At 41.6% G+C, this 26,780-nt stretch overlaps 1 protein-coding gene across 1 annotated transcript in view; it reads right to left on the reverse strand.

Annotated features, from left to right (window-relative positions):
• Positions 1-11,000: 11,000 nt before the first annotated feature.
• LOC117392794 (cytochrome P450 2K1-like) overlaps positions 11,001-26,780 on the reverse strand; it is a 40,169-nt gene continuing 24,389 nt past the window's right edge. Inside the window, exon 9 of the mRNA XM_055232314.1 lies at positions 11,001-11,200. Within this exon, the coding sequence (XP_055088289.1) occupies positions 11,013-11,200 (188 nt within the window). The 3' untranslated portion in view covers positions 11,001-11,012. The remainder of the gene's footprint in view (positions 11,201-26,780) is intronic.

Consider the following 26,780-nt stretch of genomic DNA (forward strand, 5'->3'; position numbering starts at 1 on the left):
AGGACAGATGGCCGACAAGTTGTTTACCAGCCATTCACATTAAAGGACTGGAGTGCCCTAATGCTCACTCTACCAAAGCTGACCAAAGGAGGCGTTCCATGGATGAGAGCTCTCCTGAAACAAACGGCTGGAGATAAACTATGTTGGGGAGACATGCAAGCTGCCCTAATCAAAGAAGCCTTGCAAAATGGGATGGGACTGTACCGTAAAGCTGAAGAAGACTTTGATGCACATTGCAATCATGAAATAAACAAGTGGCAGAAAAACAAGAAGGAGTCTGAAGAGCAGAAAAAGGAGTTGGAACTTGCTACTGTAAAGTTGCAGTTGCAGAAATACCAAGCTGAACTTAAAGAGAAGAAGAAAGAAAAGAACACAAAGGTGTTGAGTATACAGTCAGACCCTGCTGAAGAAGACATGGTATCTGTCACAAAACAATTAACAACTGCAATTAAGATGGTGATGAACACTCAACCACAAGCAACAGCAACGACACCCAACGCCCAATCAGGTCAGCCTATGTCAATACCGAATGTGCCAGTGATGATTTACAATGGTCCTCAATCAAGGAAACAGGGAGGTTTTGGAAACCCCAGAAGAAACAAAGGAACTGGCTACATGAACAATCCAAGACGTGATTAATGTCACCTATGTCACGGAGTGGGACACTGGAGAAGAAATTTTCCCTTAGCATCTCAAGGACAAAGACAAGTGTAACGCTTGTAGGCTAGGAGTTTGACAGCGACCTCGGTGAGTAAAGTACAATTACTACTGGCAGTATCAGAAGGTTGGTTCTTTTTGGAGCCTGGGGTGTAAATAAAACACAAACACCAATATAAAATTTTTAAAGCAAAATTGTATTGAAATGTATAAAATAAGAGTAATACAGTGAGTGTGTATTGTGGGTAGGTGCAATAGTTCAATGTGTGGTTTTATGACTTTATGTCAAAGTTCAAGAGTTCCCAAAGTTCAAGAGTTCAATGTTCCAGTTTTGGTCCAGAGTTCAAAACATAAAATGATAGATTCCAGGAGGGTAAATCAGCAGTAGGATGAGTTAATTGGTTTGTCCTACCGCATATCTGGGTAGCTCGCCATCAAGATGTTATTTCTTGTTATAGTCCCCGGAAAAAAAACCTGACCTATAAAAAGGTCAAAATAATAAATTAACATTTACATAATAAACAAAACCGTCTACATTAACACAGTAGAGATAATACATTTAATCAATATATACCCTTTAAGGCTATTAAAGACAATCAAAATACGTAGTTCTTTAAACAAATAAAGACAATCAAAATATGTAGTTCTTTAAACAAATAAGTGCACTTTTTCCATATATTCAGAAATTAATCAAATCAGAATTCAATAATTAAGCAGATTCTTAGATTACATTAAAGTTGCGCAACCAATCAAAATAATTGTAGCTACAGTCAAAACAAAACGGAAATGTATAGCTGAGTTAGCGTTCACACAAAACATTATAAAAAGTGGACAAAATTTAGTTAGAAGTGCAATATAAAACAATGCTCCTGGTAAATTTATTATTATTTACAATTCGGCTTTACCATAACTTTAAGTTAGTTCTATAATTAATTCAAAATGAGCAATGTTTTAAGAAACTCCAAGCGCTAGTAAACGTCGCTAGTATACACGAGGCTCTAGGGAGTTTGGAATGCGAGCGGTAGCGAGAGTAACAAAACAAAACGATGAGTGTTATGTAAACAACATAAATGCGACCGCTAATCTCAAAGTTAAAATGCCGATGTGCACAATAACTCACCGTTGAGAAGTGGAAAGTTTGGAAATCGCGTTTTGTCCAAGACGCCAACCTGAGCACGCCACAGCCACAGTGAGGAGCGGAGGAGGAGACAGGGAAGTGACCTCTGTGACCTCGCAACTTAAAGGCAGAGGGGACCGCAGCACAGGAAGTGGCATCCACAATAAAAGATTTTAGGAAGTGCGGGTTACACAAGAGTCCAACAATTTCCAACAATACATGCAATCAACACAGAGATACAACCGACAACAGCCACCAATGATGCCACAGCAGACAGTCGTTCCAATGCCCCCAGCTCCAAATGGAACACTCATGAACGTCGGAGCTTACTATCAAGAACGAAGAGATGTTCATGGATCCTTGGATGAACACTATGACTACTGAAGGGGCCTACAGCCAGACCATTCGCTAAAACCATGGAAGAGCGAACCAATGGTGGTCTTGAAGATAAATGGACAAAAGATTGCATTTTTGGTGGATTCAGGAGCCACAGTATCCTGCATATGATAGAAATTTCCACTCTCACCAAAGACTATGTCCATAACTGGCTGTGTGGGAGAACCAGAAGTAAGAAATTTACTGAACCATTGGCAGTAACTATGAATGAACAGACAGTGAAACAAGAATTTTTATACTTGCCTGACTGCAGGTATCTCCATATGTGGAAGAGACTTGATGTGCAAATTATCATTGTCAGTGGTGTTTTGCCCCAAAGGTCACAAAATACTCGACCGATGTGAAACCCTCAAAATACTGAGAAATGTGACTACGTATAAAAACCACTGAGATCCTGTACCTTTCTCCAGATACCGCTCAAGACTCAAAGTCACAAGTCACGATCTATTGGACAGAAATACTCACAGATCCAGAAAAAGGTAATACTGCATCAGCATTATGGAAAAATTACAAAACATGGGCAAGATTGCTATATCCACTCAGTGAACCTTTTGACCTCTTGCATGTCACTATATACTACTCCACACTTGATGATGACACCTATGACAAATTATGGCAAAAGGTGGATGGACAAACTTTTCGAGTGAGCTACTCTTATCTCTACTTGGGCCCTCAAGGAATGGCACTCACAGTCTCCCTCCCAGAAGAACTGAAACCGTATTTCATGGGGAGTGAAGAAAGCACACCACATGTATCGTTGGCCATATCGAAACATTATTCACCAAGACAACTTGGTCCAATGGTCAAGCTGGCTTCAAGTCTTCAGTATGAAGCCACCGAAATCGGAGGTGTGTTTTACAATGCACAACACAAAACATTCAGAATTGTGCTACCTCAGGACTCTGAAGATAACATAAGAGCATCTGAGCAATCCAGACAACAAAGTTTTGAGAATCATCCGGATACAGAGAGGTATCTTGCCCAAGTACCATCACACATATGGATGATGCACCCGAATGATGTGGGTCAGACGAAACATGCTGTTAAAGTGCAACTCACCACAAGCAAGCCGATATACCATCCCCAATATCCACTCAAAGAAGACCAAGTAGTAGGGATTCAAGAAACTATCAATGGATTACTGGAGTCTGGAGTGATATATGAAACTGAATCAGAATACAACACACCTCTCTTTCCAGTAAAGAAATCAGACTTGCAGAACTGGAGGATGGTTCAAGACTTTCATCCAATCAATGAGGTTACAGCTGGAGAATCATATCCAGTGCCGGACCCCTACATCGCCTTGAATAACCTGTCGCTAGAGCATAAGTATTACACTGTCTTGGACTTGGCCAATGCATTCTTCACAATCAACTTGGAGGCCTCCTCCCAGAGATACTTCGCTTTCAGACACAGAAACAAAGTTTATTCATACAGAAGAATGCCCATGGGATGGAAACACAGTCCCGGATATTTCAGCCACTTCCTAAGACAAGACCTGGCAGATCTGAAGTTTCCAGAGACATGCACTCTGATCACTTATGTGGATGACATCCTCATCGCTGGAAGGATGGCAAAAGAGGTCCTAGAAGCCACAGTACAACTGCTTACACATCTGTCAAAGAAGGGGTACAAGGGTAAAAAGCAAAAGATACAAGTCGCAAGACAAACTGTGCATTTCCTGACTGATTGACGAGAGGTGTCAAACGGTACCCAAGGAGTGTCTGCCAACAACAAAGATGCTATCCTGAGTACTCCAAACCAGCTACGGTACGTCAAATGCTCAGTTTTTTTGGACCCTGCAATTACTCTCAGGAGTATGTCCCTGGCTACACCGAACTCACAACGCCCCTCCGAGAACTCATTAAGCCCCATGGTATGCATAACCTCTCAGCCGATCTACAGTGGACAACAGAGTCCGAAGAGGCATTCATCAAGACAAAACAAGCTATTTGTACAGCATGCAGCCTATGTGCTCCAAATTATGACATTCCTTTCCATCTGGATGTGACTGAGAAACAATCATTCGTCCAAGCTGTTCTCTATCAAAAGCATCATCAGAGCAGAAGAGTGCTGAAACACTACTCTTGTAAGTTGGATCTCTATGAACAAACTCATCCTGGTGGTGCTCGTTACCTGGCTGCTCTGGCAAAGACAATTGAGAAGACTTCACATATTGTACAAAATCATCTACTGGTGGTGCACACCCAACATGGGATACTCGCTTATCTCAACTCTCGCTTGTTCATTATTTCTGCACGAAGGTCCAACCATATTTCAAAGACTTTGAAACAGTCCCATATTACTTATGAAGGAGGAAACATTAATATGGAGACTGAAGGAACTCCACATGTGTGTGAAGAAAACGTCAGAAGTGAACTGTATGTGAGAGCAGATCTGCATACTACACCACTTTCAGACCCAGAGATGACCATTTTCTCTGACGGCTGTGCATACAGAGCAAAATAAGGTCATATTGCATCCTCATGTGCAGTGGTGGAACAAGTGCCCTCTAACCAATATTGTTTGATGGAAGCCCAGCAGATAGCCAAAGGTTCTGCACAAGTAGCTGAGATAACAGCAATGTTATGAGCACTACAACTTTCAGAAGGCAAAGCAGTAAACATCTATACAGACTCAGTCTATGCTTACAAGACTGTCACGTTGTGACTAGCTGGTTGGATCAGAAATGGTTTCAACTTTGGGACCAGCCTTCCAATTAAGCATGAACAACTGATCAAGCAACTGATAGATGCTGTCCAATTGCCATCAAGACTTGCTATCATGAAATGCAAAGCTCACACCAAGGGAACAGACTCCATTTCCCTAGGCAATCCAGCCGCAGATCAAGCTGCAAATTATAATCCAAGAAACATGCTTGTTTGCATCGAAGAAAAGATCGAGAAGCTACCTGATGCAAACCTGATTGATGCAACATACATAAGAGAGATTCAAGAAGCAGCTGGAGTATGCGAACATGGTGCTTGGAAACAACGAGGTGCTACGAAAGATGCTACAGGAATCTGGAGACAGCATGAAGGAAAAATTGTGGCTCCCATCTCATTGCTACAAATGCTCTATGATGAATACCATACTCCTACTCATCGTAGTTCTGACGCTATCCTAAAACATATTGATTTGTGGTGGCATCCAAACATGAAGTCTATCATACCATGAATCCAAAGAAAGCTTGCAAACCACTGCCAGGAACTTACACTCTTCCCAATAAGCCTTTTGAAAGAATTGTCATGGACTTTACCGACATGGGTCCAGAAATGAGAGTTCGAGGATATCGTTATCTACTGGTCATAGTCTGTGAATATACAAGATGGGTTGAAGCGTTCCCCTGCAAAACGGAAACTGCCAAGGAAGTAGTTAAACACTTAACTACTGATGTCTTCCCACGATTTGGCATTCCGCAAGTCATAAGGTCAGATAACAGGACACATTTTACTGCTAAAATAGTCTGTGATGTGTTAAAGGCTCTTAATATCACCCAGTGTTTTGGAACTGTCTATCATGCTGCCAGTCAAGGAGTTTGTGAAAGAATGAATGCCACTGTCAAGAGAAAACTTGCAAAGGTTTGGAAAACCACCAAACTTGATTGGGTCACTGCCTTACCTTTTGTTTTGATGGACATCAGAAACAGTGTGAATAAAACCATGTCATATTCTCCTCATATCCTATTAACAGGCATAAACCAGAAGGCTCATTCACTGAAGATACACCGTTCATAGAATGGGACAAACAACATCACTCATATGTTCAGCAGCTTCAAGAAATAGTGATGCAACTACACAAATGTAGATAAAGAACACATGATCTTGAAGATGTAGTTGATCCGGAGATGAACATATCCCCGGGATCTTGGGTGTATGTGAAGGTACACAAACGACACAACTGGACTCAACCATATCAAACTGGTCCATATCAAGTTCTACAGTCCACTGGTTGATCAGTACAAGTCCAAAAAGAAACATCTAAAGTGTGGTACCATTTATCACATTGCTTTAAGTCGCCAGTAGACCCAAGTGAACAAAGTCTAACCCAAATCCGAACTGACATTGCCACCACATCTACCATATAGAATGAGGAAATCCAACCAAATCCAGACATCGCTGGAAACAGCGACCCTGATGAGCACGCCGACCACCTTCTGCCACTGGGCCTCCAGAAGAGGAGGAGGAAAGGAGGAGAAGAAGAAGCAGGAGAAGGAGAGTATAGGCCATTTTTTAGGCCATATTTTTTGAAAATTTTTGGAAAATTTTTCAATGTCTATTCTGGATGACGCTAATTATGCTAATTTTTATTGTTTTAGTGTATTGGTACATTCCCCCTATCCATGGAAGTATTGAGAATGGCCTCGGACAGCCGACAATCAAAACAACAAGCTACAATACAACTGAGCTGACAACCAACAATACAGGTAAGAAACAATGGGCACTGAAAAGAGTAAAGAGAGGGACACCAAAACTTCTAAGATATTGTTATGAGGGACAAACTTGCAACATACTATTTGATGTATGCGAAGTGCTAGACTATGCAAGATGTACCTGCTATAGATCATGCCTTAAATGTACAAATTGTCTGTAAGGACACATGTCTGACCAAGGTAAATGCTCACAATGATAAGGTTATAGATATCGCCAGAGATATAACAAGCACCAATGGACAATACAATAAAGAGAAAGATACTTTTGAAATTGACTTACAACAGAGAATTACTTTAACAAAAATTAGGAAAAATCATGCTTCTTATCAAGAGGACCTAAAACATTGTAGAGGGCACAAATCAATTACTCAACGATGTTATCCTTTAATATTATCTATTAAAAATCCAACGTTTAATGACTCTGGAATATATTCCATAGGATTCCAGTGTTCAAAAATTGATACTGTACCCTGCAATAGAAAACTAAAGTTAAATTTTGAAGGCTACATCCAAACAACAATTTTGAAACCTAATACACCTGCTCCAGAAAATGATTTAATTTCCCTAACTGAAGCAATTGAAATTGAAACAGGGCATGAAATGAATGAAAATACTTGGCCAAAATGGGTACAGTATACTGCTCATACCTTAACTACGGAAGATTGCATTGCATGTTTTGCAGCTAGACCACGATTAACCACTACATCAATACCATATTCTAATGAAAAAGACCTGACCTGTATACTTAAACTCTTTACTAAAAAATAATTTGATAAAACTGATGAATGCTATCAACTTCATAATAAAGTACCAGTAGTAGCTTCAAAAGATGTGTCAACATCCTGGACTATGGGGATAGCTAAATATACCTGTTTCCTCAAGGATACCATCATGCATACAGATACAAGAAGTAATGATAAAAATGAAATAGAAAGTTTCACTAAACATTTTTGTAATCAGATTTTATCTTCTGATAATTATAGAGAATTTGCTCTTCTGACTGATCATACTACTGCTCGTGCAGATATTTGGTGGTTATGTGCAAATTTACGTTTGCCATTCTATCAAAAACATGGTCAGGTGTTTGTGCACCAATTATGTTAATTATTCCATTTACCATAGGCTCAGCAAATTTACTAAATTTAAAACAAACTCAATTGCCACACAGAGTTAACTCAAGAAATAATCATGTATTCAAGAGGTTGTTGTCTCATCAATCTAAACCCAAACCCCAAGGATCATTTAATGAAGATATCTACCTCAGTACTATCGGTATACCTGTAGGGGTTCCAAATGAGTTCAAAGCACAAGATGAAGTTGCGGATGGATTTACTTCAGTTTTATTTGCCGGAGTAACGGCTACTAAAAATGTGGTTTGGATAAATTATCTCTATTACAATTAAACAGAGATTTATAAATTACACAATTGAGGCAATAGAAGGCATCGTAGAGCAATTAGGCCTTACATCACTCATGGCCTGGCAAATTCGGATCGCTCTAGACATGTTACTTGCCAAAGAATCATCAGTATGAAGCATGTTTGGAGTAGAATGCTGTACTTATATACCAAATAATACCTCCTCCGATGGGAGTATTTCTAAAGCTCTAAACCAACTTAAGTCCTTGTCCATGGAATTTGCTAAAAATTCTGGCGTATCTGAAAACACTTGGTCAAATTGGCTATATGGGATGTTTGGTCCTTGGACTAGTACAATAATATCTGTCATCACTACAATATTGACTGTAATTGCTATCTTACTCATAATTGGATGTTGTGTTATCCCATGTCTCCAATCTCTAGTAGAACGATTGATTGCAACTGCAAAAAGACCCCTTGTCACAAATTCTATTACTGTCTGTAGGGTCTCAACTCTCAGATCCCGAATCAAATGACTAAGTTTGGTCAAAATTATGTAGATTGATCTTTTTATTTTAAAAAAGAATTGTATGTTAAAAAACAAATTCTGAATCCTATTAAGTGCTCCTTGTTTCTTATTTGCTGTCCGAGAGTCATGTATTGGTTCATATGTGTTATGTTAGCCTAAGGACTGGGATGTGTTATAATCGGGGTGGTTAAAGCTAAAGCTAATATTTTACTCATATATGGGAACTTTAAGTTGAATGCATTATTATGTGAAAGTAGTGTTTTGTTTTTTTTATTTTGTTTTTGTGATCACATGTGAGATATGATCAAAAGAGGGGATTGTGAGAATAATTATTTCATGTAACATGATGGATCATACTTTGAACTTCTGTTTTCGTGTGTGCCAACATGGCATGAGTTGGCATGTGTACCCTGAACTTCCATATATGATTCTTGTCTTAAGATCAGATAAAAATACCTGTTTTTGTACACTTTGTACACTTTGTCTTCAACCCAGATAACATTTTGTACAACTGCACATTTCAAGCTAACCCAGATAAAATTCTGCAAAGTCTGTACATTTCAAGCTAATTATTAAGAAAGTTATGACGTGTGTCACTAGTATATAAGGACCCATGGTAGAAATGTAAAAACAGGAGACAGTTGGTGTTCTACTCAATTGATGCCTGTATCTGCTGAATAAAGAGACTGAATTGTGAAACTGCCCGGCCTTCTCGACTCCTGCTTTCGGTTCGCCTCCAGGAGAAGCTGACAACTTATTAAACAAGGATTCATCAAACATGCCTGAATAAAGGAAAATACAACTGCAGGTATATTTTTGATGAGGGAATACTGTTATAACATAGTTAAACGCTCAAAAAATGTTTTGCATAATATGAGTTCTTTAAAGGTAACTCATTAGTGAGGACATTCAGGTAGTGTAAATTTTTAACTCCCTCCATCAGACCACATATGAAGACTGCAGAGTCTTGTGCAGAGAGAGAGAGCCTCCTGGGTTCTGGGGTCTTGGATCATAATGTGACCTTCAGGGACCATGGAGATGACCAGTGACTTGCTTTCAAGTTAATCCAGTGCACATCAGAGCAGGAAGGCCTAGATGTTTCAATGCCTCACAGGGCAAAGTGTTTGTTTCAGCTCTGGAATAGACTGCAGTATGAAAGGTCAAAATCTGTTATTCTTCCCACAGAATAATTTGTCTGACTAAAGTTTAACTTTGAGGCTCTGTATCTGACTTTGTACCACTTTGTTTCCACATGGCTATTATTCAACAGTGTTTCCATTAGAGTAGCTTACCTGGCCAGCCAGAACCACACACTTTAACAAAGACACGTGGATCTGGACTTGTCTCCTCAGTTTCACAGGGTGTTAGACAGATGTATGGTCCGTTTGTGTCTTTACCAACCTGACTGCTCACACATAAAAAAGGGGGAAAAAACAACACAAGACTGAGAAATGGCAAGGACTTCTATAGAATCAACAGTTGACACATCAAACTTAATTATCTCAGGTAAAAGTTATATATTTTGTTCTGAAGGTTATGAGAATTTTCAAGAGGAGACGTCTTCTGCTTTGGGAGATACAAGATACAAATTAGTGACAGTGGTTGGACCGTCCCAAGTGAGGATGGAGGTTTTTCATGCTCTAAGGTTGTCAAGAAAACTCTCTTCTCGATGCTCTGTTTTACCAATAAAGACTCAAAACAGGTTTAGACTAATTTACTCTGATCAGAGAGGATCAGAGGGAAGGAGCACAGAAAAAACTGCAAGGACTTGCTTCCATGATGTCTGCTCTGCCTTCTCCATCGTTCCTTCTCAGACCAGCCTTTTTATTAACAGTTTGACATTCCAACAATTTCCTTATCTGTCAGTAGAACAACATCCCAGACCCCTCCCCACATTCACGCAGCCTTTCTGTTATCTTAGGTTACTCATCTGTTGACCTTTCTGAATTATTCACTCAGTTCAATCACTTTAGGACTTGATTACTTTACAACTTGTTTAAATAGACTTATAGTTTCTCAATCACACCTGGTTAGTCTGTAACACAATATAAACACACAATTCATTAATGATAAAAATAAAAGCATCATTTCATTCACAAAGGTCTAGTTTCAGATCCTTCTGGACTCAAAGGATGTAGAAGGGACTGGCTGCTCAGGCAACAGAGTTACCATACAACCATAATAACACTGGTCAACACTAAATTTATTGTCTAAGATTTTTTAACTGATTTAGGATAATTTTGATGTGCTGAATCCAAAAATCACATTGGTTTTGCTCAATCAGGTCAACGTTCTGAACTAAGCTACATATTTGTTTTTGAATGTTATTGAACAGAATATAAGTTATATGTAAAATCAATTATTTTCATTTTTTTGACATTTTGATTACCCCCTCCCTTTGCTCCCTATATCAATTCTACATTTTCTTTAAATATTAGAAATTCTGCATTGAAGAATAATATTTTAAAATTAAACAAATTATTATTATTATCATTTATTTTAAGATGTTGCAATTAAAAGAAGTTTAGGTCAGAGACACAGCACAGAGGTGATGCGGACGAGGGTTCAGAGTGAACCCATTTACTGGAGTCAGGTCCAGTTCCTCCTCGGTAACACCAGGGGGTGGAGTGAACCAGAAACGCTGCACCAGAGTTACAAAGAAAATGATCAACTCCATCCGAGCCAGACCTTGTCCCAGACAAATCCTACGACCTGAAAGAGGGAGGGGGATAGACAAAGATGGAGAAGATAAATTGAGAAAAGATAAAGAATGGAAGAGAAGGGTGAGAGAGGAGAGAAAAAAGAGAGTGAGTGCCTAGAAACTGTACATTGTACAACTCTGAACTGAATTCTACAGATCAATTGGGGACAGTTCTTGCAAAAAGTGACAGGAACCAATGATAGGTTCACACTTGTACACTTGTACACACTTGTGTAGGTCAATAAACCTAGCCAACATACTGAAACTGTAAACAACAGGTGTTTACAGTTTCAGTGTAGTTGGCCCCTCCCTTCAGACAGATATAAGGCAGTGTCCACCAGCAATCTGACCAGAACTGAAGAAGCGGCTTTGGACAACCAGCTAAACATCTTCACTCCTACAACTTTTTGTCCAGTGACAGATTTTACGTTGGCTTTTACTATGGATCAGACCTGGACAACTGAAGGATTACACAGACAACTGGGATACTAATGAAGGATTTACTGACACTGCATGGAATGTGTAGTAACTTGATTGTAGCCTAATGAGAGGACCTCAGTTTATCATGTGGTCGGATCAATCAGCTGATGTGTTGTGATGGGATAGTGTGTAAACAACTAACATTGTAAAAAGCTCAAAAAAGTTGATTTTGCACAGTAGGTCTGCTTTACAATGTCACCTAGCCCTAACGTTTTTAAATGCTATGTTTTACATGTCAAAAGGGGGGAAAGTGTTATTATAATGATATATTATTGTTGATGTAGTCTGTGTATGTGTTGACATTTTTCAAAGAAGAATGTCGCCACCTTCAGCGTGCAATCAGTAACACATGCACAAAAGCAAAACACAACTCTTCAAGCCCAGGGAGTGGTTAACTTGGAGCGTGTAGCCTTGTCATGCGTCTGAGGCACATGTTTTTAAAAACGCCCCATTTTAGAAATGTGTGACCAACGTTCGTGCAGAAGTTTTTGGGAATACACATTTTGAATTTTAATGCAATTTTGGTACTGGCTAATATTGTAGAGTCACAGGCCTTCCTCTGACCAGCTTTGTGAGATTGATCATAGACAAAGTAAGAGGACAGTAGAACAAGATTACATTTCATTTTACAAGTGCAAAATCAGCTAGCTTTTAGCATTAGCCCCCTTATATTCTTTGGTTGTAGTTGCGATTGTCGAGTGACCCATGATTTTGATTTTTTCATATTGTAGTGTAACCTCTTGAAAGATGGAGAATAAAAGCAGAGCTGGAAAGCAACTAATTACAAATACTCACATTATATTAACTGAGTTGATATTTTGGGGGTAATTGTATTTGTTAGAGTAGATTTTTAAACTGGCGCTTATAATTAAGTGTAATTCTATGAAGATAATTGTAATTAGCTACTGTTAAAATCAGTTCAGCACAAGTTCCAGTGGTCACCTCTGTCTCTGCTTCTTTCTAGTCCCACAAAGACACATAACAACACATCATCTTCTGCTCTGGTTGGGCACAGCTCAAAGAATATGTGGATAGTACTGTACTGTGAAATATTGTACATTTGTCCCTCACTATATTGCGGTCTCTCTGTTTTGTGGATTTTTGTGGTGCAATTTTACATGGTTTTTTTACAGTGTATGAACATGCATTGTGTTCTGCGTCCTGATTGGCTAAGGGACTGTAAACCATTGTCAAACAATTTCCTCTGTGCCATGTCTCCTGTACAGTACAGAATGTGTCAGCCAAGTTTACATAAATGTTTGATCGATGCTACAGCGGAGTGGCGCCAGGACAAAGAGGCACGTAATTAAAGAAGAGAGAAATGTGAGAAAACACTGTATTCTAAAATGCCACTAAAATCTGTTAAAACTAGTAACTAGTAATCTGAGTAGTATTTTTCATGTGTACTTTTTACTTTTACTTAAGTACAATTTTGGAAATACAGTAGTACTTATATGTGAGTACATTTTAGCCATGTAAGTGTACTTTTACCTGAGTACCAATGTGCAGTACCCTTTCCACCCCTGAGTAGAAGTTTGTAGCTGTGAGTGTGTACCTGCAGAGAAGGGCATGAAGGCGTCTCTCTTCCTGAATGTTCCATCTTTGTGGAGAAAGTGAGCTGGATAGAAAGTGTGAGGCTTTTCCCATTCACTCTCATCATAGAGCACTGAGGTGAGGAGCGGCCACACTGTAGTGCCCTGTTAAAACCAACAGTGTCATAGGATTATTTCTGTTTGAACCACTAGATGAAACATAGACACTGAGTCAAATATCAATGAGTCTCAAACTCACTACATCCCCACGTTTACTACACACTGCACTGGATTACTCGTAAATAGAAAGATAGTCAGTGTAATATTTGATAATGGTTCCTTGATGTTTTTAGTCCTAATAAAAGTGCTTGTTGTTGGTTTATCTAATTTTCAAACCTTGAAAAGAGGAAATAGGTATTTAAATCTAACTTGTTCCTAGCTTGTCTGTGTACTCCCTCAGTCATCCAAGTAGGTTCCATAGCCAAAGAAATAAAAAATAGAAGTTATTTAGAATTAAATTCTTGTCCAGGTGACAGAAATAAATTTTCATTTGCTATTGTATCTTTCTTTCACAAAAGGCGCATACTTGGCCTACAACTGCTAGAAATCGACATATTGTGTTTTATAAGGTTCATTTTCTTTTTTGACTCTCTCTTGCCCGCTTAATTTTCACGGCTTCCCAAGTAATGACGTCTTGAATACAGGAGAATAAAGATTACTGAAACATGCACGAATCACTGAAAATGCAACTTCAGACATTAAAACCCGGGATAAGATAGGCTGCAGTAGGAGATAACTAGCTGGGGGAAGTATGGCAACCTGAGCACTATCCTCTGCTTTGTCCTATTTTCTCATCAGCAATGTTATTCACATGTTGTCCCCTGTCCCACTCCCCCTGTGGAGTGTATCTCTTTCAGAAGCCCCGATGACAGCTGGACCCTCTCCTCCTCCCTGCCTGGCCCTCCTCCTCGCCCGGCTCTCCTCCTCCTCGTCTGGTCTTCCTCCTCCTCGCCTGGCCGATTTTTCTTGTTTTGTCTGATTTTTCCTGTTGTTTTGTTTTTGTGTGTTGGCGGCACGGTGGCTGAGTGGCAACACTCATGCCTCACAGCAAGAGGGTTTGGTTCGATCCCCGGGTCGCCAGGCCTTTCTGTGTGGAGTTTTTCGTGTTTCTCCCCGTGCCTGGATGGATTTCCTCCGGTGGGTACTCCGGTTTCCCCCATCAACCAAAACATGAACGCCCTTCGAGACAACTGTTGTTGTGATTTTGGGCGTTACAAAACTAAATGAATTGAAGAATTGAAATTGAATAGATGATCAATGAGAATGCAAACAATTATTATTATTATTATTATTATTATGATTGCACATAAGCGGTTCACTTTTATGTTATTATTATTACTTATCTTCTCTCAATAATTAGACATACGATTCTGTGTATTTTTGTTTGCTTACGTTATGCCCATTAAAAGAGTTTTCAGGGGTATGGAGCCAAAATGGGTATAAAGTCTACCTGCAAATTGTATACTGTAATTGGTACATTGCAGCTGATCATCAACATTTCCTGGGCATATGATGCTAGCTCTAGGCACTGCTCTATCTGAAGTTCTTTTATTCATGTTAGACTTTAATCTGAGCCTTATTTTAACACAATCTGACCAGAAAGAGTTGAGATAGAGATTATTTGTACTCTTAAACAAGTCCCTCATGCATTAAATTACAGTTACAAGTTAGCCAACAATTTTTAGTTTGACTGTCACCTTTTTGTTGAAAACATCTACACAGGACCATGAACACGTATATTGATCACAGGCTCCTCAAAATGTGCTGTTTAAAACCATTTTGTATTTTTTCTTCAGTTTCTTTAAACTTTTTGGTAGTTCTTGCTAATGTGTACATTGTGTTACCATGGTAACTGCTGAACATTTCGCCATAGCCTTATAGGCAGAACACCCCCAGTATGATGTCACTTCAAAGTATCAGTTGAAACTACCGATACTTGAATACAGATTTGATTGCAAAAAAAGAAGGCCTTATGTTACCTCTTTTTGCTCTCACCTTTTTGATGAAGTGTCCCTGGAAGGTGATGTCTTGTGTGGTTTGGTGGCTTAAGGCCATTGGAGCGATGTTTCCAAATCTCTGAGTCTCGTGGATCACTGCGTCTGTAAAAGGCAGGTCTTTTCTGTCTTCAGTCTGGACCTGGCGACACCCAATCACTCTAAAGATCTCCTCACGAACCTGGTCTTAAACAGGACAGGGAAACCATATCTAAGAGATGTGATAATTAGCTTGTATCGCTGGGTTTCAGATGAGATAAGATTAGGAGGATGGACATCAAATAGACAGATACAGTACAGATAACAGAATAAAAATAGAAAGTAATACACTGCAGTTATTCACAGAATCATTACAGCTCTTTAAATTCATAATTCACAGCTCAGTACAGATTTTTTTTTAAGTAAAGTGGTGTGTGCACTAGATGTGTCTACATGTGAGGTCGGAGCCAGCAGATGAAGCCTATTATTGAGAGAGTGTTGTGTTCTGAAGTATTCTGAAGTGCCTGGATAGTGATTGGGAGGGTGGGCAGGGGATCTACAGCCGCAGGCCTCTTCTCTGTCTATCGCCAGATGGCAATAGAGGGATTACAGCAGCCGTGTTCACATGTTAAATCTTAAGAAAATGGTCTTGACTCAGCTACAAACATATTTGGATATAAACAGCATTTTAGACAGCTTGCAGTCAGGATATAAATCTTTTCATAGCACAGAGTCTGCACTTTTAAAGTTTTTTAATGACATGCTTTTAATGAATGATTCTGGTGATTCAGTCATTTTAGTGCTTTTAGACTTGACTGCTGCTTTTGACACATGTCTTACCACCTGTACGCAGATGACACCCAAGTTTACATGCCAATAAAAAGGAACAGCAGTAGCCCCCTGACACGGTTTGGTTGGCTAAAAATTTCTTAAATTTCAATGAAAATAAAACTGAGGTGATAGTGTTTGGGCCCAGTGTCGGTGCAAGCTCCTCTTTAGACTTGGGACCCCTGAGTCAGTACACTAAGCCCACAGCCACCAACCTTGACGTTATTATGGACTCTAATTTTAAACTTGATAAACAGGTCAACGTGGTTGTGAAATCGCGTTGACTGAGTCAGTACACTAAGCCCACAGCCACCAACCTTGGCGTCATTATGGACTCTGATTTTAAACTTGATAAACAGGTCAACGTGGTTGTGAAATCCAGTTTTTATCATCTTCGTCTTTCAGCTAAAAAAAAGTCTATTTTATCTTTTTCAGATTTTGAGCAGGTGATGCATGCTTTTATTTCCTTTCGTTTGGACTACTGCAATGCACTTTATGTAGGAATTAACCAAAATGCACTTTATCACTTGCAGTTAGTCCAAAACGCTGCTGCCTGACTTTTAACAGGAAATAAAAAACATGAACACATCACTCCAATTCTTGCATCTTTGCTCTGGCTCCCTGTTCATTTTAGAATTGATTTTAAGATTTTATTGTTTGTTTTTAAAGCTTTGCAAGGACTGGCCCCAGATTACATCTCGGACCTCATCCAAATTTATACTCCGGCGTGTGCACTGAGGTCCGAGGGCCAGCTCCAACTCGTGGTGCCTAAGACGAGACTTAAAACCAGAGGAGACAGAGCCTTTTCTCTGGCTGGTCCAAAGCTCTGGAATGCTCTGCCTCGTCACATCAAAACAGCTCACACTGTGGAGTGTTTTAAGTCTCGTCTCCCGGCTCTCCTTCTCCTCGCCTGGTCTTCCTCCTCCTCGCCTGGCCCTCCTCCGCCCCCCTCCCTCCTCCTTTTTCTTGTTTTGTCTGATTTTTCCTGTTGTTTGATTTTCCTGTTTGTTTTTGTGTGTAGGCAGCACGGTGGCTGAGTGGCAACACTCATGCCTCACAGCAAGAAGGTTTGGTTTGATACCCGGGTCGCCCAGGCCTTTCTGTGTGGAGTTTTGCATGTTTCTCCCCGTGTCTGGGTGGGTTTCCTCCGGGTACTCCAGTTTCCCCCATCAACCAAAACATGAACGCCCTTCGAGACAACTGTTGTTGTGATTTTGGGCGTAACAAAAATAAAATGAATTGAATTGAATTGTTGCTCCCTGACCACCTCCCCTCTGGGGAGTGCAACTGTTTCAGATGCCTGACCGCTGACACGGTGCTGCCCGGACCCTAGTTCCCATCCTGTGCCCTTGTCCTGTTCCGTGGACCTTCCCTTCCCTCACCTGGCTGGATGGCCCCTACCCTGCGGTGGATAAGCCTCTCTCTGTCCTTAGTTGAGTTGGCTCTGGTATGGAAGTAAAATTGTTTAAAAAAAAGTTTGAATGCATAAATGTTGATTTGTACACTGGCAAATACTTTTTTTTTTCACACTTATAAATTTTGTTTTACAAATATAGTTTTATGCTTACAACTTTGTAATTTTAAATGTACAAATCTGAAAATGATGCTCTCACAAGTTTTGAGATATTCAGCAGGGGCAGGGGCTAGAGGGAGCGGGGCAACGGCTAAAAAGGGTGATATATAGTAAAGGAGTAGGTGTCTGTGTGTCTATATATATGTGTGTGTGTGTGTGTGGGGGGAGGGGGGGGTGTATTTGTGTCACAGTCCCTGTCGGTCCTGCCCCTTTTTGTTCTTTGTCCCCTCCCTTCTGTGTCTGAGTCTGGAGCTGGGGTGGAGATCTCCCCTGCACACCAGGAGCTAATCTGCAATCAGCTGCACCTGAGGGGGATAAGAGCAGCCAGGACCTGACACTCAGCGCCAGATCTGCGTATCTCTGTGATACTCCCTGCTTGGCTCAGTTCATGTTTTCTCGCTTTTTGACTTTGCTAAACTGGATACTTTTGCTCCTCACCAGATCCCACTCCCTGGACCCGCTCAGCTCTCCCACCTCCAACCCTCTCTACCGGTACTGTTTGTCCCATCTCAACCTCTCCTACTCACGCTCTATCCCTGAACCATGGCAAACACCCCACTCCCGACTCGCCGATTGATCTACCATAATTTTTGCACTTGCCCTCCTGTAAATAAACACTGTTAAACCTTTCCCTAAGTTCTGTCTTTTTGGTCCCTCCTGTCACACGTCACGACAGAACAATTTGGCCGGATCAAACACTTAACCAGGCGTTTATGCATCACGGAGTAATTATTGGACAACACGAACAAACTATCCGGATTCTGCTCGACTGTAACCAAACCCTGACCCAGCAAGTATCTCAGCTCTCCAACCAGGTCTGCACTCTGCTCGCTCTTCTACCCTCGTTTCCTGCCGTCACTGCCACCGGGACCCCTACGGCACCGTGTCCCCTGGGATTGAGGGGCACCGATCCAGACCCGTATTCAGGTCAGCCTAACCTCTGTTGGGGTTTCCTTTTTCAATGCACTTCCATGTTCCAACAACATCCAGCCAGCTTTACATCTGATGCGGCTAAAATACGCCACGTTTGTAGATTATTGAGGGGGAGAGCACTACAATGGGCAGAGGCTAAATTCTCTGTATTAGACCTGATGACATTTGACAATTTTGTGAGTGAGTTCAGACTGGTCTTCGATCACCCGCATTATCAGATTAACACCGCTTTCCGCCTGTTAAATCTTGCCCAGGGATCCAGATCCATGGCGGATTACACCATAGAGTTCAGGACATTGGCTGCGGAGATGGACTGGACTGACAGCGCATTAAAAGCCATCTTCACGAACGGACTAAGTCAGTTAAAAGACAAACTGGTTTCTCGTGATGACCCGCCTGACCTGAGATCTTTGATTTCTCTAGTGAACCGAATCGACAATTGCTTGCAGAGTCGCCAGAGAGAGAGGCGCCATTCGCCTGTCCACACCACTCTGATCCACTCCGCTATACCGCCCCCTGAGGACTGCTGAGTTGAGCACGCCTGACTGCCGAGGAACACTTTATTGCCCTACCCCTCTTAGCCCTCATCGACTCGGGAGCGCCCATATGACTGCACCATAGATCTCTCGCCTGGTGCCCCTTTGCCTTCCAGCCATCTCTATAATCTCTCCAAACCAGAACGGGAGACTATGGAGCAGTATACTCAGGATTCCATAGCCGCTGGTATTATCCATCCGTCCTCCTCTCCCGTGGGCACAGGGTTTTCCTTTGTCGCTAAGAAAGATAAAACACTACGACCATGCATTGACTATAGGGAATTCAACAACATCACCACGAAAAATAAATACCCTCTACCACCCATCGACTCCTTTATGCCACTCCACAGAGCCACCATCTTCACCAAGCTTGATCTTCGGAACGCGTATCACCTGGTGTGCATACAGGAGGTGGACGAATGGAAGACTGCCTTCAAGACTCCATTAGGACATTTCAAAAATCTAGTCATGCCATTTGGACTGAGCAATGCCCCAGCAGTCTTCCAGGCCCTTATCAACGATGTGCTTCGAGACTTCCTGAATCATTTTGTTTTTGTGTACCTTGACAGTATTCTGATCTTTCCTCACTCCCCGCAGAAACACCAGCACCATGTACGGCAGGTCCTCCAGCATCTTTTAGAAAACAAACTTACATCAAGGCCAAAAAGTGTGAGTTCCACGCAGATAAGGTCAGTTTCCTGGGATTCATTGTGGGGCATGGACAGGTGAAAGCTGATCCCAAAAAAAGCAAAGCCGTTACTAATAGGCCTACACCAAATAACAGAAAACAACTTTTTGCCAATTTCTACAGGCTGTTCATTCAGAACTGTAGCCACGTCGTCCCACCCTTCACCAAACTCTCTCCAGACCTCCAGGACCTGTTCACCTTGGCCCGGATCCTACGTCAGCCCGACCCCTCTCGCCAGTTTGCCGTGGAGGTAGGCTTCTCAGACACCGTTGTTGGAGCTGTCCTCTCCCAAAGGTTTGAACCCCACAGTCATCTGTATCCCTGTGCCGTTTTCTCTCGTTGTCTGTCACCAGCGGAAAGCAACTATGATGTGGGGGATCGAGAGCTGCTGGCAGTCAAGCTCGCTCTGGAGAAATAACATCACTGGTTAGAGGGGGCGGAACATTTTTTTTCTGGTTTGGACAGACCACAAAAACCTTTCTTACATTCAATCCACCAAACGCCTTAATTCCTGTCAAGCCCGTTGGTCCCTATTCTTTAGCAGATTCAACTTCATACTCACCTATTCCAGGGATCCCGTAAGGTCAAACCAGACGCTCCCTCATGCCAGTTCTCTCAGGAGGAGACCACCACTGCTCCAGAGCTCATCATTCCCCCTACATGTGTTGTCGCAGCTGTCCACTGCACTGGGAAATTGAAGACCTGGTCCGGGAGGCCCAACGCAACCATCCTGATCCAGGTAATGGCCCACCTGGTACTCTCTTTGTTCCAGATCCTGTCCACTCCAAGGTACTGGAATGGGTTCATTGCTCTCAGTTTGCCTGCCATCCAGGGGTCAATCTCACACTCTCCCTTTTGAGATGTTATTTCTGGTGGCCCACTGTTGACAAGGACACCCGGGCCTACGTCTCAGCATACCAGGTGTGTTCCAGGGGCAAGGCCTCCCACTCGCCACTTTTCGGCTTGTACTGAAGCGACCGTGGTCCCATGTGGCAGTGGACTTCATGAAGGGCCTCCCGCCGTCCCAAGGTAACACAGTCATCCTCACTATTGTTTCTCCAAGGCAGCCCATTTTGTTGCCCTACCGAAGCTTTCGACCATCAAGGAGACGGCCAAATAACCAACTATGTATTCTGGCTCCATAGGATTCCCCCGGATATAGTCTCGGACTGGGGGACCCAGTTTATGTCTCAGGTTTGGCGCTTCTTCTGCAAGGGTCTGGGCGCATCTGTCAGCTTCAAGTGCGGTTTTCACCCCCAGACCAACGGACAGACTGAGCGGGCCAATCAAGACATGGAGACGGTGCTACGCTGTGTGGTATCTGTGAACCCTTGTGCCTGGAGCACATTCCTACCATGGATCGAGTACATACACAATTCCCTGCTAAGTTCTGCTACTGGTATATCCCCGTTCCAAGCCTCCCTAGGGTACCAGCCCCTGCTCTTCCCATCGGAGGAAAGGGACCTGGTTGTACCATCCATACATCACCACCTCCAACACTGCCGCACAGTCTGGGGAAGGTCCAGAGCCGCCCTCCTCCAATCTGGGGCCAGGACCAAGGCAGCTGCAGACCGGATCCGCACCCCCGCTCCTAAATATCAACCAGGTCAGTCAGTCTGGCTTTCTTCCAAAAATATTCCACTTAACATTGACTCCTGGAAACTCTCTCCTCGCTTCCTGGGCCAATTCAAAATCATGAAGATCATTAACCCGTCTGCCATACAGCTGCAGTTTCCTCCTTCCCTCCACATCCACCGTATATTCCACGTGTCGCAAGTTAAGCCTGTCCATACCATACCTTCCGGCCATTACCCCCCTTCCTGCCCGGGTCATGGATGGTCACCGGGCTTTTACTGTCCGGCAGCTTATCGATGTCCGCCGGTGGGGCAGGGAACTTCGATACCTGGTGGATTGGGGTATGATATGGACCTGAAGAGTGCTCCTGGGTGCCTAGGGCACGCATCCTTGACCCCGAATTTGTCAGAGACTTTCCCCGTGCCCATTCCCATGATAAGCCTGTGGGACCACCTGAAGGTGTCCCTTGGGGGGGGTACTGTCACAATCTCTGTCTGTCCTGACCCTTTTTGTTCTTTGTCCCCTCCCTTCTGTGTCTGAGCCTGGAGCTGGAGCGGAGATTTTGGCTCCTCCCATGCATACCTGGAGCTAATCTACAATCAGCTGCACCTGGGGAGGATAAGAGGAGCCGAGATCTTACACTCAGTGCCAGATTGTCCACATTTCTGTTTCATTGTTGATTTTCTAACTTTCTGTTGGTTAAATCAATTCTCATGTTCAGGCCAAGAGACTGCTGTTGTGATTTTGGGCTTTACAAAAATAAATTGTGTGACAGACTGACCCACCCTCACCTCACCTTAACATACTGTCAGTCATCTCCTTTGTAAAACACTCAAGTCACTTTATCTGTAGTCTATCCTGACCTTAAGCTGCATTCTTCATAATAACAGAGTTTGTTATGACATCTCTTAAATCTTTATAGTGGACTCACTTATCTTTATTGGCGTTGTAAGATGACGTTGACGTTAGAACACTAACAGGAGCTTTACTGCCTTTCTCTGGAGAGGTGATGTCTGTGCAAAGGGCACTCCTGGCTGAGTACTTCAGTGACTGCTGCAGAAGTTTAACCTGCACAGAAGCCTTTAACACATTTTAACACATTCAACAATATGTTGACTAGAGAGTTATGGTAACACTTTATAATAACCAGTGGTGGAATGTAAGCGAGTAGTAAAGTACTATACTTAAATACACATTTTAGGTTTCTGTTGTTTTTGTTTCACAAAATTTGGGAGAAGATATCTGTACTTTCTACTCCACTACATTTATGAACAGGATTGAACGGTAGATCTGAAGAAGTGGCTTGGATAAGCAGCAAAACGTCTTCACTCCTACAACTTTTTGTTTTACTACTTTAAATTTCTAGTGGTCTGTTCCTGGCCCTCAAAGGCCAGGAAGAATAAGATTCTGTCCAATGCTCTGCCCACAAGCCTACATCACCCATGCTCCCACTCAACAATTCTCATAAATTCATAAATATACAAAATCGTGATATAAAACAACACACTACAACTTGACAAGCCTGATCACTGTAAACCGAAACAATGTACTAACTCAAAACGTTTTTTAAATGTGTTGAGTTTTAAACATTATAATTTCAAAGTTAGTTCTGAAAATCTTATCCATAATTGGACTAAGATTGTGTTAAAACTTGGGGGAACTAGGATTTATGTTATGATGTCATCAGGCTTTCTATCTGCTTGATGCACAGAGTCGTAAAAGTCTAGATGGTCACTTGTAGTGGTGAAAACTAGACCCTTTTTACTGGGACACGTGCCCCAGTATTAAGTCAGCTGTACCTCTATAGAACAACCCAGTCCATGCACTGTGCAGGAGGCAAATGCCAAGAGCACATAATGAGTGAGGAGCCCTGCCCCTGTGTCCAGCTCACAATATAAGCTCTACTGTACAGAGGTACAGGTCATAGGTCACAGTTGTGTGATGCGGGTCAACCATAATCAATGGGTCAGACACATCAGGTGCTGATGGGTTGGGTCCGAACTATACTCTGCTTTATTGGGGAAAGTCAGCACAATAAACATCTCCTGAAAATGAAAGTCACCACACCATAAAAACAAAAATGTTCATCATTGCTGCAGATAATATCTGCTGCAGATGGTCTGTATCAATCATGGGGCGCCCTCCCGTCAAGACGACAGTAGAGACAGCGCCAGGGAAAGTCAAATAGTTTGGATTTCAATGAGGTAGTCTAAACGCACGAATATATGAACATGTTTAAATGACTGTTGACACTATGACTTCTATCACTTTTGAGCTCATAGTGCAGACACTTCCTCCGAAGCCTCTTCCATATGCACTTCAGGTGGTGTGTGCAGGGCTCTTGAAAATGTTCTACAAAGCTTTTAGTCACTTTTTTTTCCACCTCATATTGGCATAGTTTGATGCATAAACAATTAAGACAGAATAGGTGTGTGGATTCGATAGCGCCAAGAACCACTGCAAAGTTTCTTACAATATTTCACTTGCATTAAAAGCAACACATGACACCTGCCTTCAAGTTTTAACAGATGTTTAAGGTTTTAGTTTTGTCAAGACTCTGAAGTGACTCAGGGGGTGCTCAGTGTGCTGAGTTTGCTGGAGAGCAGGGGCGGAGCACAGGGAGGCAGCAGAGGGCTGAGGCTCCACTACCACAGGCACAGGAGCTGGGCAGCTTGTGTAAAACACATGTGAAATTTAGTAAGAGTAGATACAGTTGTACTAGTAAAAAAAATAGGTAAAAGCCTCTTGGGAGATAATTAGGCTGCTACATCCATTTATTAATCTAAATCAGGGGTGCTCAGACTTTTTCAGTGTGTGAGCTACTTTTAAAATGATCGTGTTTGAAAGATCTACCACCTAATACAAAAATGTTAAACATATATTTATTTGTAAATGTATTATGAATTCTTACATGTACAGTGCATTTTGATGTACCTTGCACAACGTCATGAGAAAAAACAGCACAACACAACACAATTGAACTTCTTACATGTTCATAGTTACTTGAATGATAATTACTGCTCTGATGACTTGCACTGAATGGAATCAGTGAGGGATGCATAATTCGGGCAGTAGCTTCTGACAGCCAGCCAGGAGTAAAATTGCATTTTTCGTTTGAAAGCGATAACAGAGCTAATCATGTTGTCTTTTTTTTTTATAGTCATAAAAAACATGTTAAACGAAGTATCAGAATTTACTGCATTTTTCACACAACTACTTCTATTTTACACATCCATCCGTATTTTTTGTTTTACGCATCGAATAAATGACTGGGAAAATCCCCGCAGCCCCGCGCTCTCATTCATCACCTTCGAGGGACAACAGAGACAGATTACCGTAATGATGGTAAAATATTTAGATAGCCCCATGTCTCCGCTTTGAGACGCCGTTTGAATTTACATGAGAGCACGACTAGTTGCAGAGTTACGCTGCTGAAAGTCCGCAACCGCGCTCTATCGGTGACGATAGGATCCGAAGCTATAGGGTTAAGCTAACACGCGCTTGTTTATGCAGCGCCCATGATGTGACCTAGGGTCAGGTGTTGTCCTGTATATTAGTCATGTGACTGGATGGATGACGCAACGTGATCTACCCAAAATGCCTTTGCGATTGACTGGTAGATCGCGATTGACGTAATGAACACCCCTGATCTAAATCCACCAGATTACAGAAAAGTACCGCTGTTTTGTGCACAATGTCCTAATGGGGACCCCAGCCCCCCCTGAAATAGGTGCACTACATCAGACTTTGGAGAAAAATGCAGGTACACATGAAAATGGCTGGTGCCCCAATAAATGATAAATATAAGCTCACTTTAGTCAACTGGAACACTTTAAAATGCACCAGAAACCAAGAAAAAAAAATGTCCAGAATTTTAAGGTCTTTGGCAGATTCCCTTTCCTTACATGTTTGTAAGGAAAGGATGTTACATGTGTGATTATTGCTGTTTTGAGCTGCTAGAATTTTCAGTCTTTTTATAACTGGTTGTGATGATGTCTTTATGTTGTTAAATATGTGGCACTGAAGTGGCGAGGGTCCTTGAGGGAAAATTCAGCTTAGGGCCTGGGTGCATACTGTCATTGGTGCACTTTCAGTGCAATTGAAGAAGGATGACAAACTTAAAAAAAAGCTGTAATGTAAGTAGCATTATTAGTTTCAATATTTTGTCTCTTCTTTCTGTCATCTTTCTAATTAAGAAATCTGTCACGCTAATACTAATTAAACCATTTGGTATTTTGCAGCAAGATGGTGAACTGGATGTGTTTAGCTGCCCACTTGATCTTCTGTCTTCAACTCCAGCCATTTTTGGACATGTGTGCACATGCTAACAATCAGAAGAGCAGTCATTTTAAATCAGTGTCATAATTTTCATTACAGGATCAAGTGTTTTCATCAGTAACAAAATCAAATGTAAATTAAAACTGCAAGCAGGCCCTCGCAACCCTTGTGGCCACGGAAGGGCACGCCACAGTGGGGGAGCTGCGTATCAACCTTAGCTTGACATATGATTCAATATTTACAGTATCATGTTAAAGATAAATGTTTATAGCCCATTGTAACTTTGCAGGTGGCGCTGGAGAGACATTTTTAAAGATAGAATTTTAATCCAAACATCATTTGTCCAGCTCATCATAATACACAGACACACATTGGATTTGTCTGAATCTGTTTTTGTAAAAGTTACAAGAATTTTTATGCTTTCAAAATGTCAGCTTCATTAAGAGCTCATTATGACCACATCCTGACACTTATGTGAATTCTTTTAACAACTTTTGATCCCAGATATGTCCTGATGTTGCTGCCTCAGTTTGGAGTCTATTGGATAAAAACTGTGGGACAAGTTTGCTAAAGTACAAGGTCTAGATTTTGAACGTCTGTATAATTAGATTCACTTTTTTGCACAGGCGCTGGAGAGTAATTTTTAAAGAGAGAGATTATAAAAGACAGATTTAAAGAAGTTAAAGCACACCATTATGCCCAGTTCATCAAAATACCTAAACACTATTGGGTCATAAATGCTATTGGGTTTGTCCAGATCTGGCAATTTTTGCAAGAGTTACAGGAAGTTTTAAGTTTTCAAAATGGCCGTTTTGTTAACGTCCATCATGACCACACCCTGAGACTTACGGATATTCTTTCAACAACTTTTGATCTCAGATATGTCCTGATGATGCTGCCTCAGTTTGGAATCCATTGGATCTTGTCTTTTGGCCAAGTTTGAAGTTCACTGAACTCTAATTTTCAATACCACTCACTTGTCTATACATTATTGTTTACTGCTTGATTTTTGCCATTTTCCTCAAAATTTTACAAATAAAACAGTCGTTGACTCGCCCTCCTCACACCATAATTATAAAAGTAATACATATAAGTCTAATGAAACTATAGGATGTACATTGCATAAGGTAAAAAA

This window comes from Periophthalmus magnuspinnatus, chromosome 24, assembly GCF_009829125.3.
Source record: "Periophthalmus magnuspinnatus isolate fPerMag1 chromosome 24, fPerMag1.2.pri, whole genome shotgun sequence".
Lineage (NCBI taxonomy): Eukaryota > Metazoa > Chordata > Actinopteri > Gobiiformes > Gobiidae > Periophthalmus > Periophthalmus magnuspinnatus.